Source organism: Anomaloglossus baeobatrachus, chromosome 2 (genome assembly GCF_048569485.1).
Source record: "Anomaloglossus baeobatrachus isolate aAnoBae1 chromosome 2, aAnoBae1.hap1, whole genome shotgun sequence".
NCBI classification, from domain to species: domain Eukaryota; kingdom Metazoa; phylum Chordata; class Amphibia; order Anura; family Aromobatidae; genus Anomaloglossus; species Anomaloglossus baeobatrachus.
In genome coordinates, this window is record NC_134354.1 from 563,598,561 (window position 1) to 563,621,589 (window position 23,029).

The 23,029-nt window shown below is 43.8% G+C and overlaps 1 protein-coding gene and 1 long non-coding RNA gene across 2 annotated transcripts in view; one reads left to right on the forward strand and one right to left on the reverse strand.

Moving 5' to 3' along the window:
- The window catches only part of ITGBL1 (integrin subunit beta like 1), a 595,662-nt gene that overhangs the window by 160,820 nt on the left and 411,813 nt on the right, over positions 1-23,029 (forward strand). Inside the window, exons 3-4 of the mRNA XM_075334352.1 lie at positions 308-454; positions 8,108-8,230. Coding sequence (XP_075190467.1) covers positions 308-454; positions 8,108-8,230 — 270 coding nt within the window. The remainder of the gene's footprint in view (positions 1-307; positions 455-8,107; positions 8,231-23,029) is intronic.
- LOC142290393 (uncharacterized) overlaps positions 9,287-23,029 on the reverse strand; it is a 259,883-nt gene continuing 246,140 nt past the window's right edge. The window contains exon 4 of the long non-coding RNA XR_012750289.1: positions 9,287-9,833. This is a non-coding gene — a long non-coding RNA (uncharacterized LOC142290393). The remainder of the gene's footprint in view (positions 9,834-23,029) is intronic.

The following is a 23,029-nucleotide window of genomic DNA, read 5'->3' on the forward strand; positions in this document are numbered from 1 at the left end:
AGAGTAGACAGTATGAGTCACTGAACCCAATACTTGGCTGCAGCAGTCTTGTGCGCTGTTCTGATGTGATTGCTGCAGCATATATAGAGCGAAGTTGGAGAGCTGGGTTTGGGAAGTAAAACTTTTTTTTTATAGTAAACAAGAGCAGACAAATTGACTTAAAAAATATAAACCAAAAAGCCCTTTAAATATTTATGAGCAGTGTAACATTGAATGGACTATTGACTATAAAGCGCTTTCTGTACACTGAAAAAAGCATAAAAACAGAAATTTGTGTTTGCTTTAAAAATGTTATTTATTTTTTTAGGACATGGAACGTGTGACTGTGGAAAGTGCCAGTGTGATTCTGGCTGGTTTGGAGAAGCCTGTCAATACCCAGCTACTTGTGACCTGACACGAAAGCAAAGCAACGAGATGTGCAAAAATTCTCAAGGAGTCATTTGTTCAAATGCAGGTTTGCATGCCATTTCTACATAAAACACAAAGTTCTCTGAAATGTAACTTCTAGGTCACTGCAAACTTTTATATGTGTTATTATCATTAAAAGATTTTTCAAGTCTAGTGCACAATGTACTTTTCAAAAAATGCCAAAGCTACTACATAGGTTATTTCAGTGCAGAGGAAATTCAGATGCTGTAATTTAATAAAGAAGTAACCGTGCTGAGTTCTGGAGCTGACATAACTCCAGCTGTGCAGAATTTTATTTTTTCATTCAAAAGATGCAGCAAGAACATTTTTTTCTGAATGCATTATTCAGATAATTAGCGTTCATATGCACTGGTTTTAGGAGGATATCGAAAAAATATTTTTTTGAAATATACATTATTTTTAAAATTAACAATATATATTTCTGTATATTTGTGTGTGGCCTGAGTTTTTGTATTGTTAATATTTTATACCAATGTTTTACTGTACATATGTAGTTCATCAAAATAAAACTCTCGTGGATCTCCTCTTTCAAACAAAATAATACTTATATTTCTTATGCTGTTAATATGCTGCGTTTAGTGTATTCATAACTAGAGATGAGCGAACCGGTCGCGGTTCAGCTCGAGGTCGGTTCGCCGAACGGAGCTCCCGTTCGAGTTCGGTTAGTCGAACGTTCGACGAACCGAACTCGAACCAATAGGCTATAATGGGAGGCAATCACAAACACATAAAAATGCATTATAAATGTACACATACAGATAATAAACATTGCCATAACACTTACCGGTCCCCGCGATCCCTCCTGCACTCTGTCTCCTGCCGCTATTCCATCCGATGATCGCTGAATCCTCCCGGTAACCAGCACTGCCAGCAGTGATGCAGGACCTATCGTGACGTCAAAATAGCCATGTGACCAGTCACGTGGCTATTATCTCATTGGCTACAGACTGGTCACATGACTATGACGTGTCATGTAGGACCTGCGAGTGCATCTCTCCGGTACACGGTGCACATTTGTGTATCGCCGTGTACCGGCGACATGCTCTAGCACACGGTCGACTCCCCGCTCCGTTAGGGACCGGCTGACACAGCCGGTCATTAACGGAGATCACCGTTGCCATAGCAACGCAGTTAGCGGTGACGTCAACGCTAACCGCGGCTCCGGGAGCACCGTTGCTATGGTAACGCGTCTGTCAGCGTTACCGCTGTTACCGCTAGCAGCACTGATCTCTCACTCCGTGAAGGCTGCACGCTGCTTTCCGTGCAGCTTTCACGGAGTGAATGCTCCACGGGAAGCAGCGTCTTCCCCCATGCAGCAGTGATGGAGCAAAGCTGCATTTGTTGAACGAGAAAGACAGAAGACCATGGATCGTGGAGGGCTGACAGGGGGTAATAAAGATGGAGTCTCTAATGTGTATGTGTATTTATTTCTATTAAAGTATTTTTTCTCTGTGTGGTGTCTTTTTTTAACCCTTTATTGAAGATTCTTAATGGCCGGGTCAAACGTGCCTGACATTAAGAATCTCTGGCTTAATACTGGCTAGTAAAACAAAGCCAGTATTAACTCATGATTACCCAACAAGCCACCCGGCTCCAGGGCTGTTGGAAGAGTTGGATACAGCGCCAGATGATGGCGCTTCTATGAGAGCGCCATTTTCTGGGACGGCTGCGGACTGCAATTCGCAGCAGAGGTGCCCAGAAACCTCGTGCTAACCTGTGCTGCGGATTCCAATCCCTAGCTGCCTAGTTGTACCCGGCTGGACACAAAAATGGAGCGAAGCTCACGTCGTTTTTTTTTTAATTATTTCATGAAATAAGTGAAATAATTAAAAAAACGGGCTTCCCTATATTTTTGGTTCCCAGCCGGGTACAAATAGGCAACTGGGGGTTGGAGGCAGCCCGTGGCTGCCTGCTGTACCTGGCTAGCATAAAAAAATATGGCGAAGCCCACGTCATTTTTTTGGTGGGCAAAAAACGTCTGCATACAGTCCTGGATGGAGTATGCTGAGCCTTGTAGTTCTGCAGCTGCTGTCTGCTCTTCTCCATACAGACAGACAGCAGCTGCAGAACAGCACCAAAGTGGAGAAAAAGTGTAGAAAAAGTGGAGAAAAAGTGGAGACAAAAATTGAGAAAAAGTGGAGAAAAAGTGGAGAAAAAATGGAGAAAAAGTGGAGAAAAAGTGGAGAAGAAGTGGAGAAAACGTGGAGAAAAAAAATGGAGAAAAAGTGGAGAAAAAGTGGAGAAAAAAATGGAGAAAAAGTGGAGAAAAAGTGGAGAAGAAGTGGAGAAAAAGTGGAGAAAAAATGGAAAAAAAGTGGAGAAGAAGTGGAGAAGAAGTGGAGAAGAAGTGGAGAAGAAGTGGAGAAGAAGTGGAGAAAAAATGGAGAAAAAGTGGAGACAAAAATGGAGAAAAAGTGGAGAAAAAGTGGAGAAAAAATGGAGAAAAAGTGGAGAAAAAGTGGAGAAAAAGTGGAGAAGAAGTGGAGAAAAAGTGGAGAAAAAGTGGAGAAAAAATGGAGAGAAAGTGGAGGAAAAAATGGAGAAAAAGTGGAGAAGAAGTGGAGAAGAAGTGGAGAAGAAGTGGAGAAGAAGTGCAGAAGAAGTGCAGAAGAAGTGTTTGTTCATGCCAGATGGGAGATAAATAATTTTTTACCGGCGCTGTCATTTACTGTAACGTGATCATCGGTATACGGTGTATACCTGTGATCACGTGAGCGGGGACCGGAAAAACCGTCCTGAATCATGATCTCCAGGGTCTCAGCTAGCCCTGAAACCCCGGAGATTTTCTGATGCTTGGGGGCGCTATTCACTTATTTCTGCCTGCTGTTTATAAACGGCAGATCAGAATAAGGCTACATTAACACAACCAATCCATTTTTGCGGTCTTCAAAAAACAGTCCTTTTTTTTCACGGGTGCATCCGTGTGGCATCCGTTTCCGTTCCGTAGATGGTCCGTATGTCATCTGTTTGTCATCCGTGTGCCTTCCGTTTTTTTGTGTACTGCAAAAAAACTGAAGGAGGGTAAATGCATAAATTTACCTAGGATCCATAGCTTCATCCTACATGAGGCGGTCACATGTTCACTCCAGTGCCATTTTCTACTGCTTTTCACAGCGTAGAGCGCTCTGGTGATTTTCTTTTGCTTGTACACTTCATATCAGTCTTTTCTGTCATTATAATGGCAGAAAGACACAATGTCCCACTCTCCTGCATTTTGTAATTTTGCACCCTTTGGTGCCTTTCATGTGGCACTAAGGGGTGCTTAGCTTTGTATTTAGCCAAAAAAATGAAAAAAAAAAATGACGTAGGGTTCCCCCTAGTTTTGTAGCCAGCTAGGGTAAAGCAGACGGCTGCAGCCTGCAGACCACAGCTGGCAACCTCACCTTGGCTGGTAATCCAAAACTGAGGGCACCCCACGCTGTTATTTTAAATTAAATAAATAATTAAAAAAAAAAAACACGTAGGGGTCCCCCCAAAGTTGGATCACCATCCAAGGTAAAGCGGACAGCTGGGGTCTGATATTCTCAGACTAGGGAGGTCCATGGTTATTGGACTCTCCCCAGCCTAAAAATAGCAGGCCGCAGCCGCCCCAGAAGTGGCGCATCCATTAGATGCGCCAATCCTGGTGCTTCGCCCCAGCTCATCCCGCGCCCTGGTGCGGTGGCAAACGGGGTAATACATGGGGTTAATACCAGATGTGTAATGTCACCTGGCATCAAGCCCTGGGGTTGGTGAGGTCAGGCGTCTATCAGATACCCGACATCACCAACCCAGTCAGTAATAAAAAAAAATAGACGACAAACACATTTTTATTTGAAAAAACACTCCCCAAAACATTCCCTCTTTAACCAATTTATTAGAAAGAAAAACAAATCCAGGTCTGGTGTAATCCAAGGGGTTGCCATGACGATCCACACTGTCCCAGTCAATGAAGAGCAGAATGTTCCCCATTGGCTGGGAGAGCAGTGCAGTGACCTGAGCTAACATCAATGGGTCAGCCCAGGTCACTGCAGGGGATGACAAGTGCTGCTGTCAGCGAGGTACATTACCTGCGCTGATCTCCAGCACACTGACAGCACCTGTCACTGAGTTCAGTGACGTCACCGCTAGTCAGTCTCGGGTCGGAAGCGAGAGAAGGTGATGTGACAAGCGGCGGCCATGGAGGACAGTGACAGCGCTGAGGTCGGGATGGCGGGACTTCATCACCGCAGGTAAGCCGAGCGGGACCATGTGTGTGTGTGTGTGTGTGTGTGTGTGTACATGCCGCGGGCAGGAGGGGGCGGAGCGAGCTGAGTGGGGAAGTGTGGGCTTCCTGCACGTAACTAGGATAAACATCGGGTTACTAACCAAAGCGCTTTGGTTGGATACCCGATGTTTATCTTGGTTACCAGCTTGTGGCAGGCTGCCAGAGATGGCTCCAGCACACTGTAGCTTTAAAAAGCCCTGCTTTTTGCTGCTAGAACCGTTCTCGAACGTATCTAGAACTATCGAATTTTAGCAAAAAAGCTCGAGTTCTAGTTCGATCTAGAACACCGCCCAAAATCACTCGAGCCGCGAACTGGAGAACCTCGAACCGCGAACCGCGCTCAACTCTATTCATAACATAGGATTTGCCACATTACTGTGGTTTTTGCAGCTTGTTATATCTGCATTTTTATGGTGCTTTTACATGTATGACTTGTCTTTAGTGTATATTTAACCCTTTCACAATGTATGACGTACATATACGTTATATAGCCAGCAAATAGATAGAAAAAAAACGGCACATACCAACGAAGATCCAGATATTAACGTTTTTTATTTCATCCAACGGTTCAGGTAAAAAGCGGGAGGAGAGCTGGGTGCAGGTCCCCTCAGGACGACGGCCGTTTCGTGTCCAAAAGCACTTCTACGAGTCCATTATGAATGGACCCGTAGAAGTGCTTTTGGACATGAAACGGCCGTCGTCCTGAGGGGACCCGCACCCAGCTCTCCTCCCGCTTTTTATCTGCACCGTTGGATGAAATAAAAACGTTAATATCTGGAACTTCATTGATATGTGCCGTTGTTTTTCTATTTACTGGCGTTATGAGAAACACCCTTTGTTCACGGCCTGTCTACCTCCTGGAACGACTTGACCTAACCTGCTCCTTGCTGACACCGGTGCGAGACACAGCGCGGTGGTTCAGGACCACTTCTTTCTATTGTTTGTGGCATATACGTTATATGTTGTGCCCCTGACTTGGATGTTTGCTCACATGGTAAGCCCGCATCTTTCCGGGCAGATGATGGCTAATTTAATCAACCATGATCTGTCATTAACAGTTACCCTTGGCTGTTAACCAGTTAAATTCTGTTGTCATCTCTGACAGTGGCATTTACTATTAACCAGTAGGGGGCACATCATTCCATGCACTCATCAGCATGCTTGATTGCAGGGTGCTGATGGGTTGCCATAACAGCCAAGGGTCTGATGAAAAACCCCTGTGCCTGTCATTATGATACTCCTGTGAAAGCTAGCATTTAGATGGCATTAATAGGAGATTTTGGTTTTGACTATACACAGAAGTGCTGATGCACTCCTATGTATAGCACAAACGATCAGACGAATACAGCTTCAAATCTCGTAATAAGTATATTAAAAAATGTTTTTAAAAATGTGAAAAAATGCAAAAGTTCAAATCACCCCCCTTTCACTCCATTAAAACAATTTAAAAAAATGCACATATTTGGTATCGTTAAATTGGTAAAATTCCAATTTATCAAAATATAAAGGAAATTAATTTGATCGGAAAACAGCCTAGCATAAAAAAAGTCAAAATGCCCCAATTATGTTTTGATGATTTTTGAAACAATTACATTAAAATGCAATAAGAGGCAATCAAAACAACGTATCTACTCCAAGATGGAATCAATAAAAACCTCATCTTAGAGCATAAAAAAATGCCCTCATGAGAAAAAAATCTAAAGCATTACAGGGCGACAGAAGCAATTTCTTTTTTTTTTTTAAAAATTTACACATTTTTTTCACCACTAAAATAAAAAAAAAGCTAAACATATTTGGTATTGGTCTAATCATACAGACCTGGAGAATCATACTGCCAGGTCAGTTTTACCATATAGGAAACATGGTAAATTAAAAATGCCATAAAAAAATCGTGAAATTTATACTTTTTTGCAATTTCAAAGCACTTGGAATCTTTTTACTACTTTCCAATGCATCACATGATAATAACATGAATGATGTCATTCAAAAGCTAAACTCATCCCATAAAAGACAAGCCCTCATAGAGTTATGTGGATGGAAAAAAAAGTTACAGCTCTTTGAAGAAGGGGAGGAAAAACATGAAAATGAAAAAATGGAAAATTGTCCAGGTGTGAAGTGGTTAAAAAAGTTAAATTTTATTCACTTAAAACGGTGAAAACCATGTGATGTTATAGCTGCAAATAGTTATAGGTAAGCCCGAGCGGTTGCGCATGATGTCATTAGCCCACTCGGAGTCTTCAGCAGTGTGGGAAATGGTGTCGGGCATTTATTTTTGCGATCTTTGTGAAGTGAACTGCATACTGTTTGAATTTGTGGGGACCTACTAGGAAATGTGACTTACATCCTCTGCTAATTTATCCTCTTATATTTAGTATTAACCCACAAGCTCCCTGATGGTATGGGACCACAAGTCCTAGAACCATTTGATCAAACTGCTATTGTCACAACATTCTTCAAAATGAAAGTTCAGCTCTGCCTAGTGACAGATGCAGAAATAGGGACGACATACCTCTTAAATATTAAATTAATTTTCCACTATCATTTTGATGACCAATCCTTTGAATAAGTCAATATCATGTGGGATGGGGGGGAATGAAAAGGAAGGAGGGCCCAATACTTGGTTACTCCAGTCATCAACTGTTTCTGTTGGATGTAAACAGTTTATGGAGCAGAACACCAAAGCTTTATCACACTGGTTAGTGACCAAAAGCAGCCAGATGTATACAACAGCTGCTGCCAGAACTAGTAAGAATTGGTTAGTAGAAGTGTCAGGTGTTGGGCGAACCCAGACTGTAAAGTTTGGGGTCTGTGCCAGACACCCAGTGTCCTTGTTACTGTTTGAGTTCGGCCACCTGGCTAAAAATATAATAAAAAATAGAAAAAGTAAAAAAGGTAGCATAATGGGGATTAGAGCAGGACAGTCATACTTACCGAGTCTCCGTGTGGCTGTCACACTGTTTCCCTGTCCACGCATTACCTCTCATGCGTATTCACTGCTTTCCCTGCCCATCCTCAGTGACAGCGACTATGATTGGCTGCAGTTAGACTGCTGCATGGAGACTCAGTAAGTATAACTGTCCTGAATTAATCCCCATTTGCTTCCTTTTGTAGTCCCCTAGCCCTAACACCCTTTTATAGCACTAAGTTTGAGTCCCTATAGACTTATAAAGGGTCCAGTATTTGGGCTTATGTTCAGGTTGGACCCAAACTGGACTTTTTTTTAAAGGTCCAGACAGACTTACCAAACCCTAACATCAGTGGGTTCACCCATCTCTAGTCGGGTGTCATCATACACCTACTGATATCAATGATCTTTGCTTAGTATAGGTAGTCAATTTCATGGTAGCGGAAAACCGATTTAACACATGACCTAGATACATTTAAAAGTTTTAAAAATGGATAGTCCATGATTTTTTTTTTTTTTCTTTTCAGGCACCTGTCATTGTGGAAGATGTAAATGTGAGAACGCAGAAAATAACGATTTAATATATGGAAAATTTTGTGAATGTGATGACAGGGAATGTATTGATGATGAAACTGGAGAGATATGTGGAGGTAGGTACTTATTACTTGTTGACTGGTATGTATCCATATATTTTAGTAATTCACAATTAGTTTACTAATTTGTAGAATGTGTATATCCATTCCAAATGTATTCTAAAGTAAATGATTAAGCGTGAAACTTTGTTATTCATGATGATAGTTTACCTATTCTACAGTTGATATATCCAGACCACTAACTGTAATTCTAATTTGCTGGGAGAAAATAAAGTTATATTTCCCCTGCAACTGCTTGTTTCTAGCCATCAAGGCAGGGCTGAGATTCTGAACATTCAACTTTCAGAACACAATTAGCGCATTGTAATCATTCCCACAGCTTACTGACTAATATAATACTTTGCAGAGTGTGTACTAAGCAGGATAATAATTATAGATTGAAGTGAATGATTACCGTGTTCTCTATGTGTACTGATTTCTGAATGTTCGCTCTTGGTGCCACCTGGATGAATGGAAGAGTGCCGCTGCAGAGAAAATATAACTTCACATTTTCCCTGCAGCTGCGTTTCCAATAAGAAAGACACATTTAAAATGTTCTTTGTCTGCAGATTAGCGCTTTGGTTGGAGGTAAATATTGTATTTTTTTCTGCTGACAGGCTCCTTTAAATGATAAAAATAGACATCGTATCATGAGACCTAATTAATTTGGGTCAATTAGACACAAAACAACAGTTTTGAAAAGTAAACTAAAATAATGAAGAATATTTTTTAGGCCTCTTTCACATGTTCGTGTTTAAACACGTATAAGCCACATGCACTGGTATGGTCATACGTGTGACATCTGTGTGTCATACGTGTGACATCCATGTGACATCAGTGTTTGCATACGTGTGACATTCGTGTGACTAGTACCAGTGTAAAAGATGTGGAAAGCCAGAAAAATTATAGCTATGGATAGATAGAACAGATAAAATAGAGAGATATACAGAAGGAAAATAAAAAGAACATATAAAACACATAGAAAGAAAGAACAGATAGACAAAACTTTGACAGCTGTTTTGCAGCATTTTTATTTTTTTATTAAAAAAAAAGACAATTTTCATATCTAGCACAATAACAGCAGCAGCAGCTACTGGCTGGTTATTAAAATGAGAGTGGATCCCTTGCTTATTTTAAATTATTTGATTTTTTATAAAAAAAAAAAGATGTGGGGTCCCCTCCATTTTTCTAAAACCAGCCAAGGTACAGCAGACAATATAATTGCTGATAATATTAGGGTGGGAAGGGCCACGATTATTTGGCTCTTTACAGCCTAACAATAGCAGCCTGCACCCTCCCCAGAAGTGGCACATCCATTAGACACACCAATTCTGGCACTGGACCCAGCTCTTTCCATTGCTCTGGTGCGGTGGCAAATGGGGTAATATTTGTGGGTTTGATGCCAGCTGTGAATTGCCAGCTGGCATCAAACCCTGGTATTAGTAATGGATGCAGACACCCCCATTACTAGACCAGTTGTTGAAAGAACAATATAAAATTTTATTTGAACAAAAAAACGCGATTGCAGCCCTCGTTCATCAATTTATTTCTTTATTTGTAAAAATACAAAAGTTCCACTGTAATCCAATGCGAGGTGCCATGATGTTCCCCAAAAGCAAACCTGAAAAGACATGAAAAGAGAAAATTATTAAATAAATAAAGACAAGAGATGCCGTCTTTTCCAATTTACTTCCCTGTCAAAGCCCTAATCCTGATCTGCTGTAATCCAATTAGGGAGGCCCACTTCGATCCCATACTCACTGGCACATTCAATGGAGAATAGAACATTCCCCACTGATTGTGAGAGCAGCCCCTGCAGGTACACACACACTGCTGTGTGTGCTTCCCTGCAGTGACCTGAGATGACCTTATAAGGTTAGCCCAGGTCACCACCGGGCGCCCTCAGCAGTGTGTGTGGCCACGGCAGTGACATTACGGTTTCATTGGAGTTCCCAATTAACTCTGATGAACCCGTGAAGTAACTGACACAACACCCACGGTAGCGCGGGTCACTCAGCAGTTATGTCAGGAACTCATCCTAGTTCATTGGATACTCCGATAAAACCATGATGTCACTGCACACACACTGCTGCGTACTCACCTGTCCCCAGCGATGGTGTCTCTGGCGCTGCTCTTAGTTTTGGGTCCTCGGTGAGTACTATAAATATGCAATGACAATTAATGAGCAGGCCCCGAAGCAAGTGACAGCTGCACAGAAGACAACATCACTGGGGATAGGTGAGTATAGAAAATCTTTTTATTTCATAGACACAGGTTTTCTCCAGTTTATGTCACACTAAAGTCACATGGATCTCATCAGTGTGCGGGTCTTGTGACATCAGTGATGCCGGAGAAAAAAAGGGACATGTGTACGTGCTGGTCATACGGTCCATGTGAAAACACGGTCGTGTAAGTTAGACCATAGTATAACATGGGTACATGTGGCAACCATGAAAAAAATGGTTGTCACACGTACTTGAAACCCGTACGTATGAAAGAGACCTTAATCATAGCACCAAAATATCAATACAGATATCATAGAATCTGGCAAAAAGTGTCTCAAAAATTATTTGTGAGCTGCACACCTCCAAAGCTCCGCTCATTTTCTTCAATACATTGACTCACGTGTGGATAAAATTAGTACAAGGACTTCATAAAATGGCATTTCGTCCAAATGCCAGATTTATTTTGAAGTATTTGCAATAAAAATCTGGCATAAATCCACTGATAAATCTGTCCAGTGTACTTAGTTTAAATAAATGTTGAGCTGTTGAACCCATGGGAAGTACCTGGTGCCTTCTTCTCATTATTTATGTTGAAAAGAATGTAATTAATTTTTTGAGCATAATCCATAGTACTTAAAACAAAGAAAGCAAACATTTATGGACTTAACAGAAGTAAACAAACATTGATGAACAAACATTGTCAAATGAAAAACAAATATTATTTATTGTGATATATGAATACTATTTCATCTGCATGCCTCTTCCAATTGGCAAAACTAAATTTTGTAAGTCAAGTAAGTTGTTTCATATAATAAAATGAAAGGCTAATGAATCACAAATAATGCATAATGTGGAGGTGGTGAAATAAGTATTGAAAACGACACCAATTTTCTAAGAAAATATATTTCTAAAGACTCTACTGACTTTAATTTTTCTCCAGATGTTAATAACAACTGATGCAATTCACACATCCAAAGAAATCAAACCATAGATGTCCATAAATAAAGTTATGTGTAATAATGAGAATTGACACAGGGAAAAAGTACTGAACACATGACTACACTGAGGTGCAAAAAACAAACAAACATAAAAAGACATGACACCATATGAAATTTATTGGTAATTAGAACGTAATCTTGCCACTAGTGAAAAATAATAAAAGATGGTTTGGCAGATGGCCAATAATAAGGTGTCTCATTACTAGGGTGCACACAAAAAACATCTTATGATGGGTAAAACCAGTCACCTGTCTTAAGACTTTCACAAACTTATTGTTTCAAAAGATACTGATGGCATTGGATACATAAAAATTTGTAAATTACTTAAAGAAGTTGTCCAGTTACCAAAACTGATTTTTTTTTTCTGATAAATCTTGCTAATATGTGCCCCTCAACACATCTATTATGTTTTTTCAGCAAAATTACCTTTTATTGTGCACTAGCAGCACATGCTCATTGCTGGCTCCAGCTCTGATGGGGTTAATCTCTCCTCTGACTTCCTGTGTTCAGTTCCTACAAGTCCCAGAATTCTTTGTGGCTCTAGGGCGGTGTCTCGCTTATCTAACACACCCACTGTGTGTAACACCCCCACTCTTCCTCTCCACCCAAAGCCTCCTCCCTGCCTCTTCCCTGTGTGGATGCACTGAGAGAAATCACACAGAGACAGCAGCAGCTGCCAGCTCTGCACAACCAGGGGAAGAAAGTGCGTGTGTGTGTGTGTGTGTACAGAAATTATGATTATTAGCCGGCGCAACATGTGAAAAAAATAATTGGGGAAAAAAAAGTGACGGGGTGATGAGATTGATTTTTTCCCTCTTGCCTAGTCTGTGTGTCGTCTGTATCATCCGCAAACCGCATATGACCGGATCCTGTGGATTAAATGTGCAGCGCATGCAACCGTTATTTTACCGGATCCTTCTGCAGCGGGACACAGAATTTATCGGCCGGCACTGGAGTCAGCTGACTCCTGATCTCACAGCCCGCACACGCTGCAATGGCTGCAGGTGGGCTCATTCACATGACCGTTCCGTTTGTCCGGGTCAGTTCCTGTTTTTTTGCGGCCCCACAGACAGGACCATCTTTTCAATGTCTTTTGTGTAGGATCGGATGGTACACGGTAGCACTTCCATGTGCATCCGATCCTACAAAAAAAAACACATCGGATGCCGTATGTCCGCTCCGTTATTATGGAACATGTCCTATTCTGTTCCGTAATAATGAACCGTGACTCAATACAAGTCAATGGGTCCGCAAAATTCCCGGAAGCAACACGGATGCACTTCCATGTGACTTCCGTTGGGTGCCCGTGCAGTCAGTGTCCCGCTCCAGCCCCAGCCCCGCGGCTGCCCGCTCAGCAGTGTCAGCAGCGGCCCGCACTGCAGTGTCAGCAGCCGCGGGGCTGACAAGTGCTACCGTCAGGAGGTTAGTAAGTTCATTACCTACGGTGATGAAGTCCTGCCCTCCTGACGTCAGCGGTCGTCACTGCCTTCTATGCCCGCCGCTTGTCACATCACCTCTTGCTGTCGACCCGAGACTGTGACTAGTGGTGACGTCACGGGCCGCTCGCAATACTTTGTTTGTTAAGGCGGCGGTCATTGAACTCGGTGACAGCGCTGCTGTCAGGAGTTCAGCGATCATCGCAGGTAATATACCTCGCTAACCTCCTGATAGCAGCACTCATCATGCCCTGCAGTGACCTGGGCTGACCTATTGATGTTAGCTCAGGTCACTGCACGGCTCTCCCAGCAAATAGGGAACATTCTGTTCTTCATTGACTGGGACATTGACTATGGTATGGATCATCGTGGGACCCCCTTGTATTACACCAGACCTGGATTTGTTTTTCTTTCTAATAAATTGGTGAAAGAGGGAATGTGTTGGGGAGTGTTTTTTCAAATAAAAATGTGTTTGTTGTCTATTTTTTTTTTTTTATTACTGCCTGGGTTGTGATGTCGGGTATCTGATACACGCCTGACATCACTAACTCCAGGGCTTGATGCCAGGTGACATTACACATCTAGTATTAACCCCATATATTACCCCGTTTGCCACCGCACCAGCCTGCTATTTTTAGGCTGGGGAGTGTCCAATAACGGTGAACCTCCCTAGTCTGAGAATACCAGACCACAGCTGTCCGCTTTACCTTGGCTGGTGATTCAATTTCGGGGGACCCCGTGTTTTTTGTTTTAAATTATTTAGTTAATTTAAAATAACAGCGTGGGGTGCCCTCTGTTTGGATTACCAGCCAAGGTGAAGCTGCCAGCTGTGGTTTGCAGGCTGCAGCCGTTTGCTTTACCCTAGCTGGCTACAAAAGATAGGGGGACCGCATGTCATTTTTTTTTATTTATTTATTTTTTGGCTAAATACAAGACTAAGCACCTTAGTGCCACATGAAAGTCACAAAAGGGTGCCAGCTTAGAATATGCAGGGGGTAGGACATTATATATGTCTTTCTTATCTATCTATCTATCTATCTATCTATCTATCCAGCCCTCTATTCATTCATTCATTCATTCATCCCTCTATCCCTCTGTCTCTATATCTATCTATCCATCTCTATATCTACTCATCTATTTATCTTTCTTGCTGCTTCCGTTTTTTGCGGCCCGCAAAAAAAACGGAAGGCACGCAGATGTCACACGGATGCCACTAGGATGCATCCGTGAAAAAAAAGGACCGTTTTTTGTGGCCCGCAAAACCGGAACGGTCATGTGAATGTAGCCTGAACAGCAGTCACTGCCTGCTGCCGATCACATGTGACCGTGTGCGGCCTGTGTGTGCGGTCTGTGTGTACAGGAGTTCAGCTGAGTTCAGATCAGCTGACTCAAGTGTCGGCCGATCAGGCTGGGGCCACACGGGGATTACTGCGATCCCCTCGCATTACACTCGGCTCACGCTCAGTACAGCAGAGCTGAGTGTCATGCGTGTGTCCCTGCGACTGAGGTCCGACTGTGCGAGCAGACCTCAGCTGCGGGGGGCGGTCCGCCACTCGAGGGGTGGGCCAGCACTGAGGAGGGGTGGGAGGGATTTCTCTCCCTCTCTCCTCCGTAGTCCACCGATGTACCGCAAGTGCAGTGCGATTTTTCTCTCACCACATACACTTGAATGGGTAAAAGAGAGAGTCTTGCATTACAGTTGTAGCATGCTGCGATTGTTTTCTCGGTCCAATTAGGGCTATGAAAATAATCGCTCATGTGTGCTGACACACAGGCTAATATTGGTCCGAGTGGAATGCGATGTTTTATCGCACTCCACTCGCACTGTTTTTCTCGCCGTGTTGCTTAGACCTTACTTGTTCTATGTCCCCCTGCTGCATCCATCGCAGCGTGTGCGGGCTGGAGTTCAGCTGAGTTCAGATGAGCTGACTCCAGTGCTGGACTGAACTCCGCTGACCTCACAGCCCATACACGCTGCAATGGATGCAGGGGGACACAGAACAAGTAATCGGCCGACACTGGAGTCATCTGATTACTTGGGATAAATTGAGCAGTAAAATGCTCTGGTGCTCGATGGGCGAAGCCCATGTCGATTTTTTTTTTAAAAATTCATTAAAGATAAAAAAAAACAAAAAATCACATTGTTTGTGGGCTCCCGCTGCATTTTCTATTGCTAAGGGTAACCCAAGCAGCTACTGGCTGCTAAACCCCGCTGCTTGGTGTTACTTTCACTGGCAATAGAAATCCAGGGAAGCATTTTTTTTGTTATTTTTTATAAAGGTTTTTGCCTGAAAACTTTTTTAAAAAAATGACGTGGGCTTCGCCATATTTTTGTATGCTAGCCAGGTACAGCAGGCAGCTACGGGCTGCCCCCAACCCCCAGCTGCCTAATTGTACCTGGCTGGGAACCAAAAATATAGAGAAGCCCTTTTTTTTATTTCATGAATTTCATGAAATAATTAAAAAAAAAAATGACGTGGGCTTCGCCGAATTTTTGAGTCCAGCCAGGTACAACTAGGCAGCTGGGGATTGGAATCCGCAGTGCAGGGTGCCCAAACTTTCTGGGCCCCCCGCTGCGAATTGCAGTCCGCAGCCGCCCCAGAAAATGGCGCTCTCATAGAAGTTCCATCTTCTGGCGCTGTAACCAACTCTTCCAGTGGCCCTGGTGGCAGGTGGCATGCTGGGTAATAAGGGGTTAATACCAGCTATGTTTTACCAGTTGGTATAAAGCTCGAGATTCTTAATGTCAGGCCAAGTTTGACCTGGCCATTAAGAATCTCCAATAAAGGGTTTAAAAAAAAATAAAGACATCACACAGAGAAAAATACTTTATTAGAAATAAATACACAGACACAGTAGGGACTCCATGTTTATTACTCCCTTTCACCCCTCCACGATGGAGAGATTTCTGTACTGACCATGCCAGGAGAGAGCGAGGGAAAAGAGAGAGAAAGCGAGGGGGGAGGAAAAGAGAGCGAGGGGGGGGAAGGAAAAGAGAGCGAGGGGGGAGGGAGGAAAAGAGAGCGAGGGGGGGAAGGAAAAGAGAGCGAGGGGGGAGGAAAAGAGAGTGAGGGGGGGGAAAACAGAGCGAGGGGGGAGGAAAAGAGAGCGAGGGGGGAAAGAGAGCGAGGGGGGGAGGAAAAGAGAGCGAGGGGGGGAGGAAAAGAGAGCGAGGGTGGAGGAAAGGAGAGCGAGGGGGGGAAGAGAGCGAGGGGGGAAGGAAAAGAGAGCGAGGGGGGAAGGAAAAGAGAGCGTGGGGGGGAAGGAAAAGAGAGCGAGGGGGGGAAGGAAAAGAGAGCGAGGGGGAGGAAAGAGAGCGAGGGGGGGAGGAAAAGAGAGTGAGGGAGGGGAAGGAAAAGAGAGAGAGGGGGGGAGGAAAAGAGAGAGGGGGGAGGAAAAGAGAGGGGGGGAGGAAAAGAGAGAGGGGGAGGAAAAGAGAGAGGGGGGAGGAAAAGAGAGAGGGGGAGGAAAAGAGAGCGAGGGGGGAGGAAAGAGAGCGAGGGGGAGGAAAGAGAGCGAGGGGGGGAAAGAGAGCGAGGGGGGGAAAGAGCAAGGGGGGGAGAGCAAGGGGGGGAAATAGAGCGAGGGGGGGAAAGAGAGCGAGGGAAAAGAGAGAGAGCGAGGGAAAAGAGAGAGAGCAAGGGAAAAGAGGAGAGCGAGGGAAAAGAGGGGGGAGAGGAAAGGGGGATAAGAGGGGGGCAGAGAAGAGGGGGAAGTGGGGAGGGGGAGAAGAGTGGGGGGGAGAAGAGTGGGGGGAGAGAAGAGAGTGGGGAAACAAGAGAGGGGGGGCAGAGGTGCTCTGTCATTAACTGTCTCCACTCTGTGACTTGTGGTGCAGGTGACAGAGTGCAGACAGTTGGTCCCATGCAGCAGGACTTATGGCAGAGCACAGCGGTGACATGCCTGTCAGTGTCTTGCTGCATCCTGCAGTGCTGCTGGGAGGAGCACATGATCACACTGCCCGACACCGGCCGCTCTCCTGACATCGCAGCAGAGCGGGCGGGTGGATAGTGTGATCAGATACTTACGTGCAGGGGGGGATTTCAGCTGAAGAACGCCCCCTGTATTCCATCCTGGCGCCCCATGCCTCACCATCTGCAGGACGCTTAGCCGGCTCCACACTGACGTCCTCCGGCTCCTCCCCTCGATGCTGGGCTGTGACGTGCGGTAGTCACCACCCACAGGCCTGTCACTCAATCTGAGTGGTGCAGCCTCCTCTGACGTACCCGACAAGTTTGAGAGCCCGGAATTGCCGGGACGTCAGAGAATACTGGTGGCCAGAGCTCCAGGGGGTCATGTGACAGGCACTGAGCGTGCAGGATAGCGCCACTCAGTGCCAGAAATGGAAACAGAAGCCAATGGAGAAAACACCTAGAATGGTAAGTAGAACTCATACAGACAATAAAAAAAATGGGTGAACCACCCCTTTAAGGTTCCAGTCAGCAATGTTGAGTTACACTATATTGGCCATGATCAGGGGCTCCCTGCAATATTTCAGACAGAGGAGTGAAAAGAATTATTAGAAAAGTTGTCCAACACCCAAGGACCATTTGTGGAGAGCTACAGAAAGAGCTGGAGGCAGCAGGTACAATTGTTTCAAAGAAAACAATAAGTAATACACAATAATAAGTAAAGACTCCACTGCTGAACACAAAGCATGTTCAAGCACATTTAAAGTTTACTCCACAACATTTAGACAAGCCTGTGAAATACTGGGAGAATATAGTTTGGTGAGATGAGACCAAAATTGAACTCTTTGGATGCCATAATACACCCCATGTTTAGAGGCTGAAAAGCACTGTATATCACTCTGAAAAACCCTCCCAACTGTGAAGCTAGGAGCTGGGATACTCTCAGTTGGTTTTAGGCCTTTTTCACACATCAGTGAAAAACCCAGACATTTTTCACTGACGTGTAAAAAAAGTCTCACCATGTGCCGTGATTGACGGCACACATGGGTTGTCCATGTGCAGTCCGTGATCTATGCTCCGTGATTGCACATGGAGATAACCTCACTTGTCCCCGCTCCTGCTGTCCGTGATGCTGAACTCTCCCAGATGCTGCCTCCAGCCGCCGCTGTGTCACCTCTGCAACTACTTCCAGGTCGGCATAAATTAATATGCATAATAGTAATTAGCCGGGCAGGAAGCAGCAGCCAGCAGAGGCTGGAGAGAGCGTCGCTGGAGAAGGTGAGTATAAAAATAATTTTATTTTCAATGTACGTGTTTTTCTGGTACATGTTTCACGGATCACACCATAGTGTGATCCGTGGCATATCATTAATAACAGAAAAAAATGGGCATGTCTTGTGCGAAGCACACGGACATGCGTGTACACCACACGGAGACACGGTCAGTGGAAAATCACGGATGTGTACGCAGGCCCATTGATTTTAATGGGTCTGTGTATGTCCTTGATTCTGGTACGTATAAAAACTAGCACATACATACAAGAATCACTGACGTGTGAAAGAGGCCTTAGAGAAAGAAAATAAAGTTGCTAGAATGGCTCAGCAAACCACCTGACCTGAATCTAATAGAAAATATATAAAAGAAAGTAAAGCTCAGTGTTCATACATGGAATCCACGCACGTTTCAATATTTAAAGAGTGTTTGTGTGGAAGAAGATGAAAAAGTGAAAAAAAAAATCACACCTGAGCAATGCATGTGACTAGTTTTTCCATATGGGAGGCATATTGAAACAGTCATCACCAACAAAGACTTTTGGACAAAGTATTAAATTCATTTCTGTAAACATTTGAATACCTTTTCCCTCTGTCATTTCTCATTATTACACATCACTAAATTTTTGAATATCTATGGTTTGATTCATGTCAGTAGCACCTTTAGAAATATATACTGAACAAAAATAAAAATTTAACACTTTTGTTTTTGCTCCCATTTTTCATGGGATCTAAAACTTTTTCTATGTACAAAGAAGGCCCTTTTCTCTCATCTTTTCTTCACAAATTTGTCTAAGGCCCCCTTCACACGTCTGTGAAAAACACGCACGTGTGTTACGGGCCGTTTTTCGGGTCCGTGTCCCGTTTTTGTGTCCGTTTTTATGGTCCGTGTGGCACCTGTGTGAATTGCGTATGCTAGCCGTGTTTGTGTGCAGAACGTCCGTGTGTGCGTGTGGAATTAACGTGTATGTGTACGTGTAATGTCCGTGTGTAATGTCCGTGTGTGTGATGCACAATGTCGTTTATAAATGTCGGCTGACAGCAGACAGAGTTGCGCGATGAGAATGAACTCGGGTAAACTTCACCCGACTTCATCCTCATACCGCGGCTCTGTCTGTGTCGAGTACTGATTAGCGGTCACCTGTGAAGGATTCACCGGTGACCGCTAATCCCCCGATTGACTGAAGTGTCCCCCCCTCTCTCATACTCACCGATCCCCGATCACCGGTGCTGCACGGCATTCACACGGCTGCGGCGGCTTTTACTATTTTGAAAAAGCCGGCCGCTCATTAAACAATCTCCTATTCCCTGCTTTCCCCGCCCACCGGCGCCTATGATTGGTTACAGTGAGACACGCCCCCACGCTGAGTGACAGGTGTCACACTGCACCCAATCACAGCAGCCGGTGGGCGTGTCTATACTGTGCAGTAAAATAAATAAATAAATAATTAAAAAAAAACGGCGTGCGGTCCCCCCCAATTTAAAAGCCAGCCAGATAAAGCCATACGGCTGAAGGCTGGTATTCTCAGGATGGGGAGCTCCACGTTATGGGGAGCCCCCCACCCTAACAATATCAGTCAGCAGCCGCCCAGAATTGCCGCATACATTATATGCGACAGTTCTGGGGCTGTACCCGGCTCTTCCCGATTTGCCCTGGTGCCGTTGGCAAATCGGGGTAATAAGGAGTTATTGGCAGCCCATAGCTGCCAATAAGTCCTAGATTAATCATGTCAGGCGTCTATGAGACACCTTCCATGATTAATCTGTAAGTTACAGTAAAAAAACACACACACCCGAAAAAATCCTTTATTTGAAATAAAAAACACACACAAATTCCCTCATTACCAATTTATTAACCCCGACAAACCCTCCATGTCCGGCGTACTCCACGGACCTCCAGCGTCGCGTCCAGCTCTGCTGCATGGAGGTGACAGGAGCAGCAGAAGACACCGCCGCTCCGGTCACCTCCACACAGCAAATGAGGTGAGTAGCGCGATCAGCTGCTGTCAGTCAGGTAACTCGCGGCCACCGCTGGATCCAGCGGTGGCCGCGGGTAACCTCAGTGACAGCAGCTGATCGCGCTACTCATCTCATTTGCTGTGTGGAGGTGACCGGAGCGGCGGTGGGTGGGGGGCTCCCCATAACGTGGAGCTCCCCATCCTGAGAATACCAGCCTTCAGCCGTATGGCTTTATCTGGCTGGCATTAAAATTGGGGGGAACCGCACGCCGTTTTTTTTTAATTATTTATTTATTTATTTTACTGCACAGTATAGACACGCCCACCGGCTGCTGTGATTGGGTGCAGTGTGACACCTGTCACTCAGCGTGGGGGCGTGTCTCACTGTAACCAATCATAGGCGCCGGTGGGCGGGGAAAGCAGGGAATACGAGATTGTTTAATGGGCGGCCGGCTTTTTCAAAATAGTAAAAGCCGCCGCAGCAGTGTGAATGCCGTGCAGCGCTGCGCCGGAGATCGGGGAACGGTAAGTATGAGAGAGGGGGGGAAACTGACCGACAGACTGTGAGAGAGGGACAGACAGACAGAGAGACCGACAGAGAGACAGAGAGACTGACCGACGGACTCAGGGAGATTGACCGACATACACAGAAATAGAAAGAATAGCCGACATCACTAGAAATAAAAACACCAAACGGACACGGACTATAGGTATATGCATACGTGTTTACTAACGTGTGTGCACATACCCATAGACTTTCATTGTGTCCACGTGTGCGTGCTCCGTGCAGATAACGGACATGCATCCGTGCCAAACGCAAACACATACGGATCACGGACACGCACACACGGACATAATGAAATAACGGACGTGTGATCACAATCATAGATTAACATTGGTGCACGTTTGGCCGTGTCTCCGGTATATACGGAAACGGACCAAACACGCACGTGTATCACGGACGTGTGAAGGGGGCCTAAATCTGTGTTAGTGAACACTTCTCCTTTGCGGAGATAATCCATCCACCTCTCAGGTGGGGTATATGGAAATGCAGATTAGACAGCAGGATTATTGCACAGGTGTGTCTTTGACTGGCCACAATAAAAGGACACTCTAAAATGTCTTTGAGTTCAGCTCAGAAAAAAATGGGAGCAAAAACTAAATTGTTGCATTTATATTATTGCTCAGTATATTTACTTAGAAAATTGGTGACTTGTTCAGTATATTAGATATTACTCACTAATTTATTGCAAGTTGTGCATATATGTACTATAGTGCACTATTTTGACTATATTTGGGTTTATGTTACAATACTAAGACCTTATGTGTACGCTCTTTATAGAGCTCCCATCTGCTCATTAACCTGTATTAGCAGAATATAACACCCTGTATTAATCACACTGCCCTGTGTTGTTTTGTATTGATTTTAATCATCATTTACTGTGAACTTGTTTGTGTTGCGCACCATAAAAACTTTATATATCTATAATTGATGATCTATTTAGACTTAATGAATTTAGTATTATGGTCATGAGCAGAGTCAATTTGTAAGAACTTTAGTAATTCACCTTGCTATGTTCCATTCTCAAAAAATGAAATAAAGCCTAAAATATGAAATTGTTACATAAACATTTAATTAAATAATAATATTAATAATACCATAATATTTTATATATATATATATATATATATATATATATTATACATACAGTACAGACCAAAAGTTTGGACACACCTTCTCATCTCTAGAACAACTATTAAGAGGAGACTTTGTGCAGCAGGCCCTCATGGTAAAATAGCTGCTAGGAAACCACTGCTACAGACAGGCAACAAGCAGAAGATACTTGTTTGGCCTAAAGAACACAAGGAATGGACATTAGACCAGTGGAAATCTGTGCTTTGGTCTGATGAGTCCAAATTTGAGATCTTTGGATCCAACCACCGTGTCTTTGTAGAAAAGGTGAACGGATGGACTCTATATGCCTGGTTCCCACCGTGAAGCATGGAGGAGGAGGTGTAATGGTGTGGGGGTGATTTGCTGGTGACACTGTTGGGGATTTATTCAAAATTGAAGGCATACTAAACCAGCATGGCTACCACAGCATCTTGCAGCGGCATGCTATTCCATCCGGTTTGCGTTTAGTTGGACCATCATTTATTTTTCAACAGGACAATGACCCCAAACAAACCTCCAGGCTGTGTAAGGGCTTTTTGACTAAGAAGGAGAGTGATGGGGTGTTACGCCAGATGACCTGGCCTCCACAGTCACCAGACCTGAACCCAATCGAGATGGTTTGGGGTAAGCTGGACCGCAGAGTGAAGGCAAAAGAGCCAACAAGTGCTAAGCATCTCTGCGAACACCTTCAAGACTGTTGGAAGACCATTTCTGGTGATTACTTCTTGAAGCTCATCAAGAGAATGCCAAGAGTGTGCAAAGCAGTAATCAAAGTAAAAGGTGGCTACTGTGAAGAACCTAGAATATAAGACATATTTTCAGTTGTTTCACACTGTTTTAAGTATTTTATTCCACATGTGTTAATTCATAGTTTTGATGCCTTCAATCGGAATCTACAATTTTTAGAGTCATGGAAATAAAGAAAACTCTTTGAATGAGAAGGTGTGTCCAAACTTTTGGTCTGTACTGTATATATATATATATATATATATATATATATATATATATATATTTAACAATTATACATACTTGGGAACTTGGCTTCTGAAGATCTATAGAATCAACATGTATTAAATAAAGATTTCATTATGGCTTCTGATGCAGAATTCAGCCATGGATTTCGGTCATTGTACTTTGCACTACATAAGTGGTGAAAAGTCATGCCATTTCTGCATGTGGGCATGCCGTAGATTAAAAAATTGCACTGGATTATTAAGTGTGGAATGTCATAATATACCCTTAGACTAGGACTAAACTTTATTTTTATATTTAATTACAAAATACTCTGTCATAGCACTGTTCATAAGAAAAATCTCTTTAAAAACACTGCAGTTAAACAAGTC